Here is a 14,433-nt window from a genome sequence, read left to right as displayed (position 1 = left end):
TCTTTTTAGTTTTTTTGTCCCGGTCGTCATTTATATCCCCCTGTTTCCCCCGGTGTCCCCGTTGTAGTTGTGTCCCTGTGTCCCGGTCGTTATTTATATTCCCTGTGTCCCGGTCGTCATTTGTATCCCGGTGTACATGTCCTGGTCGCTTTCTCTTTGAGTGTCGTCATTTATTAGTTTTTTCCTTTTTTTTTTAGTTTTTTATTGGTTTTTACCTTTATTTTAGCTTATTTTTCAGTTTTTTCCTTTTTTTTATTTTTTTTTTATTTTTTATTTTTTTTATTTTTTATTTTTTTTAGTTTTTTACCTTTTTTTAGTTTTTTTAGTTTTTTTAGTTTTTTAGCTTTTTTACTTTTTTTATTAGTTTTTAGTTTTTTTTTGTAGTTTTTGCCTTTTTTTAGTTTTTTCACTTTTTTTTTTAGTTTTTTATTGGTTTTTACCTTTATAGTTTTTTTAGTTTTTTAGCTTTTTTATTTTTTTTATTAGTTTTTAGTTTTTTTTGTAGTTTTTGCCTTTTTTTAGTTTTTTCAGTTTTGACGTCACCTAATCCAGTTTTTTCAGGTGACGTCACCTGACACATCCATCCATCCATCCACAGACAGACAACTTATTTTTATATATATAGATATAAATAAGTTGTCTGTGTGTGTCTGTCGAGTGACGTCATGTTTGTGTGTCGACTGACGTCATGTTTGTCGACTGACGAAATTACAGACCGGGACACCGGGACATAGGGAATATAAATGACGACCGGGACACTCAAAGAGAAAGCGACCGGGACACGAGGAATGTTCGATTAGCAATCACCATCAACAAAGCACCGGGACACAAATGACGACCGGGACACACGGAATATAAATGACGACCGAGACACTGAAAGAGAAATTACAGACCGGGACACCGGAACAGAAATGACGACCGGGACACCGGAAAGCTAAAAAACTAAAAAAAAAGGTAAAAAACTAAAAACTAAAAAAGAAAAAACACTAAATTTTAATAAGTTTATTTTGTAAAAACTACAAAATAAACTAAAAAGAAAAGAAAACTAAAAACTAATAAAAAAACTAAAAACTGAAAAAGAAAAAAAACTAATAAAAGAAAAAAAACTGAAAAATAAAGGAGAAAAAGAAAACTAAAAGCCGGGACACAGGGAATATAAATGACGACCGGGACACTCAAAGAGAAATTACAGACCAGGACACCGGGACACAAATGACGACCGGGACACAGGGAATATAAATGACGACCGGGACGCTCAAAGAGAATTTACAGACTGGGACACTGGGACACAAATGGCGACCGGGATACTGGGAATATAAATGACGAACGGGACACAGCTACAACGGGGATGCCGGGGGCACAGGGGATATATAAATGACGACGGGGACACTCAAAGAGAAAGCGACCGGGACACGAGGAATGTTCGATTAGCAATCACCATCAACAAAGCACCGGGACACACGGAATATAAATGACGACCGAGACACTGAAAGAGAAATTACAGACCGGGACACCGGAACACAAATGACGACCGGGACACCGGAAAGCTAAAAAACTAAAAAAAAAGGTAAAAAACAAAAAACTAAAAAAGAAAAAACACTAAATTTTAATAAGTTTATTTTGTAAAAACTACAAAATAAACTAAAAAGAAAATAAAACTAAAAACTAATAAAAACAAGAGCTAAGAGCTCATATGGCACTTGTGACGAGGTCGGAAGAGCCGAGAGCTCATATGGTACGAGGTCGGAAGAGCCAAGAGCCAAGAGCTCATTTGGCACTTGTGAGAAGGTCAGAACCTAAAGTTAAACTTTATAGCACAAGATCCTTCTAAATATCAAATTTCATTAAGATCTGGTCACCCTTTCGTAAGTTACAAATACCTCAATTTTCAAAATTACCTCCCCCCTCCCAATTCCACCAAAGAGAGCAGATCCGGTCCAGTTATGTCAGTCACGTATCTTAGACAGGTTTCTATTCTTCCCATCCAGTTTCATCCTGATCTCACCGCTTTAAGTATTTTCTAAGATTTCCGGTCCCCCCAACTGCCCCCCCCCCAATTACGTTTGATCCGGTTGAGATTTAAAATAAGATATCAGAGTTACGAGGTCCTTCTAAATATGAAGTTTCATGAAGATCCGATCACTCCTTCGTAAGTTAAAAATACGTTATTTTTCTTATTTTTCAGAATTACCCCCCCCCCCGCAATTGAGCGGATCCGTTCCAATTATGTAAATTACGTATGCAAGACTTTTGCTTATTTTTCCAACCAAGTTTCATCCCAATCCCTCCAATCTAAGCGTTTCCCATCATTTTAGGTCTCCCCACCCCAAACTTCCCCCAATGTCACCAGATCCGGTCAGGATTTAAAATAAGAGCTTTGAGCCACGATATCCTTCTAAAAATCAAATTTCATGGAGATCCAATCACCCGTTCGTAAGTTAAAAATACCTCATTTTTTCTAATTTTTCAGAATTAACCCCCCCCCCCCAACTACCCAAAAGAGAGCGGATCCGTTCCGTTTATGTCAATCATCTACCTAGGACTTGTGTTTATTTTTCCCACCATGTTTCATCCCGATCCCTCCACTCTAAGTGTTTTCCAAGTTTTAGGTTCCCCCTCCCAACTCCCCGCCCCCATCACAAGATCTGGTCGGGATTTAAAATAAGAGCTCTAAGACACGATATCCTTCTAAACATCAAATTTCATTGAGATCCGATCACCCGTTCGCAAGTTGAAAATACCTCATTTTTCTAATTTTTAAGACTTACTCCCCCCCCCCCAACTACCCCAAAGAGAACAAATAAGTTCCGATTATGTCAATCATGTATCTAGGACTTGCGCTTATTTTTCCCATCAAGTTTCATCCCGATCCCTCTACTCTAAGTGTTTTCCAAGATTTTAGGTTTCCCCCCTCCAACTCCCCCCAATGTCATCAGACCCAGTCGGGATTTAAAATAAGAGCTCTGAGACACAATATCATTCCAAACATCAAATTTCATTAAGATCCAATCACCCGCTCATAAGTTAAAAATACTTCATTTTTTCTATTTTTCAGAATTAACCGGCCCCTACTCCCCCCCCCAGATGCTCAAATCGGGAAAACGACTATTTCTAATTTAATCTGGTCCGGTCCCTGATACGCTTGCCAAATTTCATCGTCCTAGCTTACCTGGAAGTGCCTAAAGTAGCAAAACCGGGACTTTAGGTTTTCCCCCTCCGACTCCCCCCAATGTCATCAGATCCGGTCGGGATTTAAAATAAGAGCTCTAAGACACAATATCATTCCAAACATGAAATTTCATTAAGATCCAAATACCCGCTGATAAATTAAAAATACTTCATTTTTTCTATTTTTTGCGAATTAACCGGGCCCCCACTCCCCCCCAGATGGTCAAATCGAGAAAACGACTATTTCTAATTTAATCTGGTGCGGTCCCTGATACGCTTGCCAAATTTCATCGTCCTAGCTTACCTGGAAGTGCCTAAAGTAGCAAAACCGGGACAGACCGACAGACAGACAGACAGACAGACCGACAGAATTGGCGACTGCTATATGTCACTTGGTTAATACCAAGTGCCATAAAAACTAAAAACTGAAAAAGAAAAAAAAACTAATAAAAGAAAAAAAACTGAAAAATAAAGGAGAAAAAGAAAACTAAAAGCCGGGACACGGGGAATATAAATGACGACCGGGACACTCAAAGAGAAATTACAGACCAGGACACCAGGACACAAATGACGACCGGGACACAGGGAATATAAATGACGACCGGGACGCTCAAAGAGAATTTACAGACTGGGACACTGGGACACAAATGACGACCGGGATACTGGGTTGGTGGAGGCGCGAAGCGCCTCCACCAACTAGGTGTTGCCCAACAGCTAGTAGTTGCCCAACAGCTACTAGGTGTTGCCCAACAGCTAGTATATTATATTTTCACCGTATTTTTTGATATATTTTATTGGGATTAACCTAACTTCACTTCTTTGGTTTGGTGGCTATAACACTTAAGTACACAGAACGGACAATAGCAATAGCATGGATATATGCAAAACTAAAATTTTTCTTTAATAATACAGTTCGAGACAAAGGCGTAGAGAATCCTTAAGATGCATCAAGCACTGAAAATATTCACGATCGAGGTTTTAAATATACTTATAATTTATACATATCAAAGAAGATGAGTATAAAAAAAACACATAAAAATTATTGACAATGTAAGACGATTTCTTGCAATGTAACAGAAAACCGTTGCTAACAAATTTAACCAATTAATATGGAGTTTGTTTTTCTTTTTGTGAACACATCTGTATAAATCCAATTAGAAACGGCATAAAACTAAACTATACCTAAGCTCAAGGGCAGGGGCGAAATTGTTGTAGGGCAGGGGAGGGGGAGACTGCCTCTCCCAGACCTCAGTTTCACCCCCCCCCCCACCTCCAAGCCCAGTTTGACCCCCAAGCTGAAATTTAGTTTATCCAAATATTTTGTAAAAACAAAGATAAGCCTGCATAATTCACGTGTCCACAGAAACCGGACACTTTTCTTTAGAATATCTTTAGCTTTTTTGATATTATATGGCTCATTTTTTAGTTTCACTGCTATTGCACTTAATTTGGGAAAATTTGCTCCAACTATACTCCCCTCAGCATTTTGATGTAATTGCAGCACTACTCAGGGAGGTTCCCCCCCGCTCTTGACGGTTGACAGGTTCATATACATTTAAGTAAAACTAGATAACATTTAACTGTAACATACCCAGAGGATGGTCCACCTTTTTATCAACCTTGATATATTTTGAGTGTGTGCATGTTACAACTGTTAACTTATGTCTTAGCAGCACATTTCCACTTGTGACGTAACCTAACACTTTTCCAAAAAAGATCATCATTTTTACTATCCCCCCCCCCCCCCCGCGAAAAGAAAGAAACGGTTCTAGTGTCTGTCTATATTTGAAATCCTTCAACGCCGTGCACAATCTCCATCCCCGTTAATCTCAAGCAACGCATTTTTTTTTAGCTTTCACTTGATTTGTAACAACAGAAAATATCATCTAAAGCTGTTAGAGACCAACATTGTCTAACATTATTAGCAACAAACTAAGTGAAAAAAAAATTATATGAATCTGAAAACCAACCATTTGTTTCTTATTATAGCTTCCACTTCTTCGCCAACAACATATCTATCTCTAATATAGTTATGCACATCATCCATAACATCAGTAAGTCTTTTCTTCTTGATCAATGTAGCTAAAAATACGGCAAGCCTCCTAATCTGTAAGAAATAATTAACATGTAACAAACGACATAGTTCGAGTTTTAGTAGACCTTCAAAAAACTACTCTATACAAATCCCTTGCATTTTTTTTTCATACATTATCATGCTTGGAAATCAAAACGTTATCTATTCAAAATCTTACCAAAAATATAGAAAAGCAAAAGTACATGTAACAGCAATGCTTATTGATTTGGCAAATATACACAATAAGAAAATCAGCAGAAAATTGGCTTATCCTTGTGGTTATGGGGTTTCTAGTGAAATAAAGTCCTTGGCAATAAATAGTACACATGTAAAACATCACTTTTTAATTTTTTTAATGAATTTACATTTCACCACTTTTAGAATTCTCTGTACATTATTTAAAAACTGATTTGATTCACTTAAAATCTATCAAGCAGCACTTCAGATCTGCTTAGAGTGAAGTAATGATGTTCTCTGCTTTTCACCCTGCGCTTATTTTAATTTTCGAAGTCCTACTAGCCTAGTCACCATTGCCATATCAAATCTCGAATCCTAATGCATTTTATAGCTTAAATCTGATAGTATTATAAGACAACTGTTCTGTCGTTTACTTAATTTCTTCAGAACAAAGAAACCCAAATAAGAAGAAGTAATTAACAGAAACTATTGTGCATTTTAAATATTCTCTTTAGAAGAAAATTAACAAAGAAAACTAAAGGAATTACCTCTTGTGCCAGATACTTGTAAAACTTACTAACTTTGATGGATCGTATGTAAAAAATGAATCTGAAACTGAATTCTTTAGTGATTTTTATTTTAATTTGAATATGTTTGTATTTTCTAATAATATTACCAGAAGTACACATTGTAAGAATTGCTTCTTTAGAACCAAAGTTTTTGAATTGCAAGTTACTTCTTTAGAACCAAAGCATTATTTTACAAGAGGACATAAAAACTTGAGAAGAGTGAAGAACTTCTAGATACTGAGCTTTTTAAAGATCTTTCTAAGGCGGAAAGAAAATAACTCGTAGCTCTTACAACTTTTTACATATTACGTCAATTTTGAAAAGGGGGGAAAGCCCCCAGACCATACACCCTTGAATCTAAAAATTACAATACTTGAATGAAAAGGAATATGTTTTCTTATTAAAGAAATGATAAGAACTACGGGAGTTTTAGAAATACCAAATTCACATCAAAGGTCAATCAGAAAGTCACTCAATGGGAGCGTCATATAAACGCTAAAATAGGAATAATTAATACTTATATTATGAAATGTAATCGAAAACATCCTTTTATACATACAGTTTCACATTCTCTTCAAACGTCTTAATGGCGTTTTCCCGAATAAAAATTAAATGTATATCTTCGATGAAAAACCAGAATAATATTAGACCGAACCTGCTTCCTTGGGGCACCTCACTCAAAACACCAGCAGAAGGAGATAATGTGTAAACGACCTGTTTAGTCCACCCAGACAAAATATTATCTGAAAGTCCTTTTGTCCAATTTTATAATAGATATATTTTTGCACCAGAATAGATTTTTAAGGTTTACCAAAGCTTTATAATAGATACATTTTCGCACGAGAAAAAGTTTTTAAGGCTTACCAAAGCTTTATGATATACATTTTTGCGTCAGAAGAGGTTTTTAAGGCTTACCAAAGCTTTGAAAATCTATTACAAAAAAACTCTAACGGCACATTAAGATCAGCAAATCCATAGAAATACAATCAATTTTATAATAGATACATTTTTACACCAGAAAAGGGTTTTAAGGCTTACTAAAGCTTTGAAAATCTATTACAAAGAAACTCTTATGGCAAATTATGATCAGCAAATCCATAAAAATACATGATAACCAATTTTGTAATAGATACATGTTTGCATCAGAAGAGGTTTTTAAGCCTTAACAAAGCTTTGAAAATCTATTACAAATAAACTCATATGGCACATTAAGATCAGCGAATCCTAAGAAATATGGGATAAACAATTTTATAATAGATATCTTTTTGCATTAGAAGAGGTTTTTAAGGCTTACCAAAGCTTTAAAAATCTATTTCAAAAAAATTCATACGGCACATTAAGATCAGCGAATCCATAGAAATACATAATAATCAGTTTTACAATAGATACGTGTTTGCATTATAAGAGGTTTTTAAAAATTGACAAAGCTTTGAAAATATATTACAAATAAACTCATATGACAAGTTAAGATCAGCGAATCCTAAGAAATACATGACAAACAATTTTATAATAGATACATTTTTGCATCAGAAGAGGTTTTTAAGGCTTACCAAAGCTTTGAAAATCTATTACAAAAAAACTCTTACAGCACATTAAGATCAGCGAATCCATAGAAATATACCTTGAAAATATGGGTGTCTTGGTTTACGAAAGCCGTGCTATTCAGAGGATCAAGGGTTATAATCATCAAAACAATTTCGAATTCTTGCTACTATTAAACTTTCAATAACTCTATTAAATATTTACGATATAGAAATTGGGCAATAATCTTTGAAATTAGATTACGATCTATTTTTATGAAAAAGCTAAAATTGAATCAAAGCTCACTTCAATCATAAAGGATACAGTCTAGTTTGAAGACTAATAAAACATAAAGGCAAAAGGTTTACACACTTCTTCAACAGCATACTCTATTATGGTGTTCAACAATTTTTAGAGCAATGTATTTCATCTTGTATTTGAAAATCATCTATAACCAGCACTGTGGATAAAAACAAGTACTACTGCTTCACAACACCGCAGCACCAAGCCACCTGAGGTCAACACAGCTATGCAGGCTCCTCCTCCATCCCTATTTATTCAAAGCTTTCCTCTTTACACCCTACCAGGAAGTTCCCAATTCCTTTAAATCTTTATGACATCTTCCCAGAATAAAACAGCTATTGCAAAATTTTGCTCATGTCTTGGGTTAAAGGCAAAATAACGCATGGGAGAGGGGATGATTGTCCTGAGCCCATAACCACCCCTTCATACAAAGTGGTGGGGGAGAAAATGAACGTAAGGCCAATAGCTTTACTTAGGCAGCATTAAATCATTGCCTCTGATAAAACCCATATGTAAACAACTGAAAATTTGCTTTAAATAATTTCTAAAACCACATTGACTAAGCACAAATTCTTCATCACAAATCTTTTTCATTTTGCCAATTTCCATTTTTTATGGATATTTTTGAAGGCATATTTATTGGACTAATTCAAATATCCTGCAGAAAATGGGTATCTCAAAATTTTAACCGAATGTCTTGGGAGATTATTGGGTATCATCTAGCAGTAAAAGATTGAGGAGGAGAACTAACAGCCCTTCAATTGCTTTCAACTCTTAAAAAGAACACTAAAAATGGTAATTTTCAATTAAATGAGCCACTAGAGTTTCTACAACCAGCCCTTCCATACAAAGTGACAAGGGAGGAAAAATAAAACAGAGGGGATATGGTTCTTTACTTAAGCATTGCTACATTGATGCATCTGAAAACACTGGTATGTGAAAACCAAATTTCTGAAAACCAAAGCCTGATAATAGCAACCAATATCAGCCTACATTCTTGTGGTAGCATATTCCAAGCCAAAGTTAACTACAAATTTGCCCTTGTGTTCTACTAGGTTGATTTTAGTGGTGGGGGGGGGGCAGACTCATCTAGAGTGTCCAAAAATATCTTCCATAAATACTAGAATAAAACTCTTCTGTCTATTAACTTGTAATGAAAGCAGTCAAGTTTTTCCCAACAGTTTTAAATGTTAACAAAGAAAGTGGTCTATAATAACTTTCTATTTCTCTGAAATTAAACACCCTTCATCTCACAAGAGATGAAGTTTTCAGCAACTGAAACGTCAGCTCGACGCCCTATGCGCCAAAAATGGCTCAGGAGGATCTTTATCCTTTTTTTAATCATCTCACAAGAAAAGGAGGAGAAATCTTGCCTTTATTTCTCCTACCTATATGGATACACTTCTCCCTTAAAACCTGAAACTAGACTTTTAAATAAAAATTCTTGCTTTTTTTATGGCAATCAAGAGCTGAAAGATTCTTTATTGCAATAATCAGCCTATGCAAAAAGATTTAAGGGGTCAAAATGACAACTTCCATTAGGTCAAAATCATAAATACCATAAAAAAGATGGGACATAGTAAAAAAACATCATAAAAAAGAAATAGTATGGATATAACATACACATTTTATCATTGTTGTTATCAAGCTTTTGGTTTCAAAACTAAGAAACAAACATTTATATGATAAATAGTATATTTTTTTATACTGTAACATAGTAGATAGATCCTGCCCTGCCCCCTTGAAATTGCTCCTAAGAAAAGGATATAAAATTTAGGAATCTCTCAGATCACACAAAATTGAAAGGCTAAGCATTAAAGTTTCTTCAAACTCAACTTAGCCTAATTACAATATTGGCAAGGCTTACCTCTTTTGAAATTGTTTCAATGACATTCTTCAAAGCATTTTGTTCACTTTGTAGTGCTTCATCATAGGTTAAATTTGACTTCCCAGTTAAAGAACAGCTCCATATCAAGGAATTACAGAGTATTGACCTTTCAAAGAATCCTCTGAAAGTAGAAAAAAACAAGACTGCAGTAAGCATGATTAAATAAAATTAGGGTTTATGATCCAAATATGGTACCATTTCTCTTACAGGCATGTCTAATCATGTTCAAAGGTTTATTTCTGTTTTCAAATTTGAGACCCATATTGTAACATAATAGAGGCAACTGCTCTGGGGGAAACCCTCAATGAAAAATTTGAGATCCAGGTAAGGACTCTAATCTTTGAAGACCATGATAGACAAAAAAGAAGACTAAATACAGTGGTCTTAGGAGTTGATACCCAAACAGATGATGCACAGTTTGTCCATGAATATCTAGCTAACAATTACAATCTACCTAGTGTTCCTATATCAATTGATCACTGTCTAAAGAATCAAAAGGCTTCTGGGACCCTAGACCCTCTATTCCTGCCACCAATTGGGTTGCAGGTAATGAAGATGTAGAAAAAAATAGTGCTAGCCAAAACCATGTAAATAGTAATGTTTATACAACACCTACATTTACAACAGATGATGATGAGTCATTTGCCAGTGGCTGCCAGGTAATAATGACAATCAGGCTGACCCATTCTTTGAGTGCCTACATGAACGTTCATTATGTCAGGCTATAATTTCCCAACTAGGCACCAAGGGGGTCAGAACCTGACTCTCCTATTTGTTAAAGATACGGAAGCAATCCAAAGTGTTGACTCAGAGCCACGTTTTGGGGCAAGTGATATAGCCATTACTTGTCAACTGAAGCTGTACCCACAAAGAGACGATTTTAGAAAGCATGTGTTTACAAATTACAACAAGGTCAGGCAAGATTCAGCTAACCAAGATTAGTGTTTGGTTGAAAATAAAAATATAGAGGAAGTTTGGCTTGATATGAAAAGGGTGCTTGTGCTGACAATTGCAAAATATACAAAAACAACTTGGAAACAAAGAAAGAGAACCCTCCTTACAAAACATGAGAAATTAGGCCAGCAATCCAAAGAAAGCCAATTACAACAATTTTAAACTGATACAAAATGAAGTCCAGCACCTTACAAGAGAACTTATAAACAAGTCTAGGGATTGCTTAGCATCAGCCTCTAAAACTAACTCACAGAAGTTTTGGAAATATGTCTCAGTTCAAAAGCCAGGTAGAAATTCAGAAACAGAACTCTTAGTTAATAAGAATTGTGTAGCCAATCCTGAAGATATTGCTGAAGTCCTAAATAAGCAAACAAATCTTATAGATGTTTATGACTATATCACTAAGTTGCTAGATCTCAATACTCTAGTTGACATAATCCTTTTAGATTTTGCCAAAGCATTTGATAAGTCTGTCATCTCAAGCTGAAGATAAAACTAATAGCCATTGGTATCCATCTGGAGCTTGTAGAATATGTGATGTAGTTCCTTTCAGGAAGAAAGCAGACAGTTAGGGTATTTGGAGATAATGGACAAGAATTCTTCTCAGGAGTTGACAGTAGTGTGCCTCAGGGAACAATCCTAGCTCTAACATTGTTCATTAAAATGTTGAACAATTTTAATGAAAATGTGACATCAAAAGGTCAAACATCAACCGCTCCCACGAGCTCCACGAGGATATACAATTTCGTGGTGACGCATCCAAGACAGAGAGAAACAGGAGGAAGGCTTTAGTTGAGGAGTTGAAAAGAAGAATAAGCTCAGGTGAGCCCAACCTCATGATCTTCAAGGGCCAAATCGTTCCAAAAAACGAGGCTGCTCATTGCAGTTGGGAAGCGCCACCCCAGTCCCCTCCAAAGCAATCCACGATGGAAACCTAGTTATATTATTGCATCCTCATGTAAATAGTTTTGTTTCCCCAGTGCTTTGTTTTGATAAATCATCAGTTGATATTTCTTGTGAAGCTTCATCCAATCCTTCTCCAAATGTTTCCCATGTCGATTTAAGAGCTATTTCTGCTAATGTTAATTCAAATGTTATATCTAATAATTCGCTCGTGTCATGTCAGAATTCAGCAGATTCAAGTTTTTCAAGTACTATATCTGATATTACCTCTGAGTCTCAACAGCCAAATTTCCCGAGTCAGAAGCCCCTTTCTGAAAATACTTTCCATGTTCTTTCAAGCAATGTTGACTGTCTAACAAATAAGCTTCTAGAATCCGAAGTGCTTCTTAGGGAGGAAGCAGCAGATATTGCAAGTTTTGTTGAATTGTTACCGAAACATAGTTTTTTGGCGGTTACTGAAACATCCCTACAGATCTCGGGATATCAACTATTTAGCAACTTGGAGCACTCAAATTGTCGAAGAGGAGTTGGTGTTTATGTAAGAGATGGTATCCGGGTTAGTGTTGTAAATCCTACTATGCTTGATATATCTTTGATAGAAAGTGTATGGCTTGATATCTCCATTGCTAATAAAAATTTGCGTCTTGGGTGCGTTTATCGAAGTCCAAGTGCTCCTTCCCTTGAAGATAGTGAATTGGCCCTCAAAACTATCATTGATGAAATGACATCTTCAATTTCCCTTCCTAGCTCATTTGAGTTAATAATCACTGGAGATTTTAATTTTCCTGCAATTGAGTGGGTTGAAGGAACTGGACATATTTCATCTAATAGTAGAGACTCACCTTTTTTATCTTGCCTATCAAATAATTTTCTTCATCAGACTATTGATAAGCCTACACGCTATAGAGCTGATCAGAATCCCTCGCTGTTAGACCTTGTCATTTTGCGTGATACTGATTCCCTCATTCGTAATGATTATTTACCACCAATTGCTAGTAGTGACCACCTAGTTATTCTGTCTGTGTTGTCCCTAAATAGTTGTCCTCAACCTAAATTTCGTCCTCAGACTTTCACCGACTATGAGGCAATACAGCAGGAACTTTCATCTGCAAACTGGTCAATGCTTATCACCAGTGACATCAATGAGTCATGGCTAAATTTCAAAAAAACTCTTCTTGCTCTTGAAAAGAAACATTCCAGGGTTATTTTTAGGAAACAGCCCAAAACACTTCCCTTCCTCACTAAGGAAGTTAAGAAGCTGATTAACCAGAAATCTAGAGCTTGGAAACGGTATATGAAGAAGAGGAACCAGGAGACCCTGTCACTTTATAAGGCACTACGGAATCATGTAACAGATTCTGTAAAAAAAACTGAAATCTGCCTACAAGGAAAATTTGGCTTCTGAGATCAAGTTAAACCCAAAATCTTTTTGGAGACATGTCTCTTCTAAAAACCCAAATCATCATACTATTCCTGACCTTGTTGACCACAGTGTATTACACTCATCTCCAATAGATAAGACTGACATTCTAAATGCACAATTTGCTTCTGCCTTTACCCAAAATTCAGGCACCTCCTCACCAGATCCTCCATTGTATGAAGTGCTTTTCCCTATGCCTGATCTGTCAGTAGATGAATTAATGGTTTTCAATAGCCTTGAGAAGCTTGATGAAAATAAGTCAAAGGGACCAGACAGTGTTCATCCATGTCTTCTTAGGGAGTGTCGAAAAGCTCTCAGCTACCCCCTGTGCATGCTGCTCTGGTTATCTCTTCAAAATGGGGAACTACCGCATGATTGGAAAACATCTTATATAACCCCAATCCATAAAAAGGGACGAAGAGACTCAGCAGAAAATTACTGTCCCATAAGCATCACCTCTGCAGTTGTTAAGGTGCTTGAGAGATTTGTTAATAAAGCTCTAATTGAACATCTTGAGGTCAATAATATCCTTTCGACATCACAACATGGTTTCAGATCTGGTAGATCTGTGGACACTAACCTTATCCAAACATATGAATTAGTGACTACACTGCTTGATGAGGGTTTTCCTGTTGACATGATTCTTCTTGATCTGTCCAAAGCATTCAACAAAGTTTGTCATGAATTCCTCATAATCAAATTGAGGGCTGCAGGTGTCAACGAAGGTGTTGTACAGTGGATTATGGGCTTCCTTTCTGAAAGATCACAGAGTGTCAGAGTTTTTGATTTGCAAGGAACTCCTCATTTCTCTTCTCCCACAACTGTATTAAGTGGCGTGCCCCAGGGCACTATTCTTGGACCAACACTTTTCAACTTCTATATTAACGAATTATCCACCCTTCTTTCAAATCTTATTACCCTTTATGCTGATGACTCAAAACTAGTTGGAAAAGCGGCTACTCCCTCTGACCAGCAATCAATTCAAACAGATCTTGATAGTCCAGAAAGATGGGCTAACATGTGGCTTCTGACTTTCAATGTTGACAAATGCCATGTAATTCATTTTGGCAAAAATAACAAGCATCATAAGTATTTCCTTCAAGACAACTTCCTTTCTGCTGTTCCCGATGAAAGAGATCTTGGGGTTATTGTAGATCACCAATTAAAGTTTAGCAGCCATGCTAAGTCTGTTTCATCTTCTGCAAATAAAACCCTTGGTATCATAAAAAGAACCATCTCCAGCTGACACCCTAGAGTTCTTATGAAGTTGTATAAGGCACTTGTACATCCACGCCTGGAGGTTGGAATGTCATTGGCAGCCCCTTTCTTCAAAAAAGATAGGTAGTTGCTTGAAGATGTCCAGCGTCATGCCACTAAGATGGTTACCAACATGAATAAATTTCCATACAAAGAAAGACTATGTCATTTGAAGCTGCCAATGCTGACATACCGACGG

The 14,433-nt window shown here is 36.3% G+C and overlaps 1 protein-coding gene across 1 annotated transcript in view; it reads right to left on the bottom strand.

The window, feature by feature from the left end:
- The window catches only part of LOC136029156 (bromodomain adjacent to zinc finger domain protein 1A-like), a 103,329-nt gene that overhangs the window by 86,551 nt on the left and 2,345 nt on the right, over positions 1 to 14,433 (bottom strand). The window contains exons 2-3 of the mRNA XM_065707250.1: positions 9,680 to 9,821; positions 5,139 to 5,275 (exon numbers count right to left, since the gene is read on the bottom strand). Of these exons, the coding sequence (XP_065563322.1) occupies positions 5,139 to 5,275; positions 9,680 to 9,821 (279 nt within the window). The remainder of the gene's footprint in view (positions 1 to 5,138; positions 5,276 to 9,679; positions 9,822 to 14,433) is intronic.

This window comes from Artemia franciscana, chromosome 7 (genome assembly GCF_032884065.1).
Source record: "Artemia franciscana chromosome 7, ASM3288406v1, whole genome shotgun sequence".
In the NCBI taxonomy this organism is placed as follows: Eukaryota; Metazoa; Arthropoda; class Branchiopoda; order Anostraca; family Artemiidae; genus Artemia; species Artemia franciscana.
This window is presented reverse-complemented; position numbering and strand designations above follow the sequence as displayed.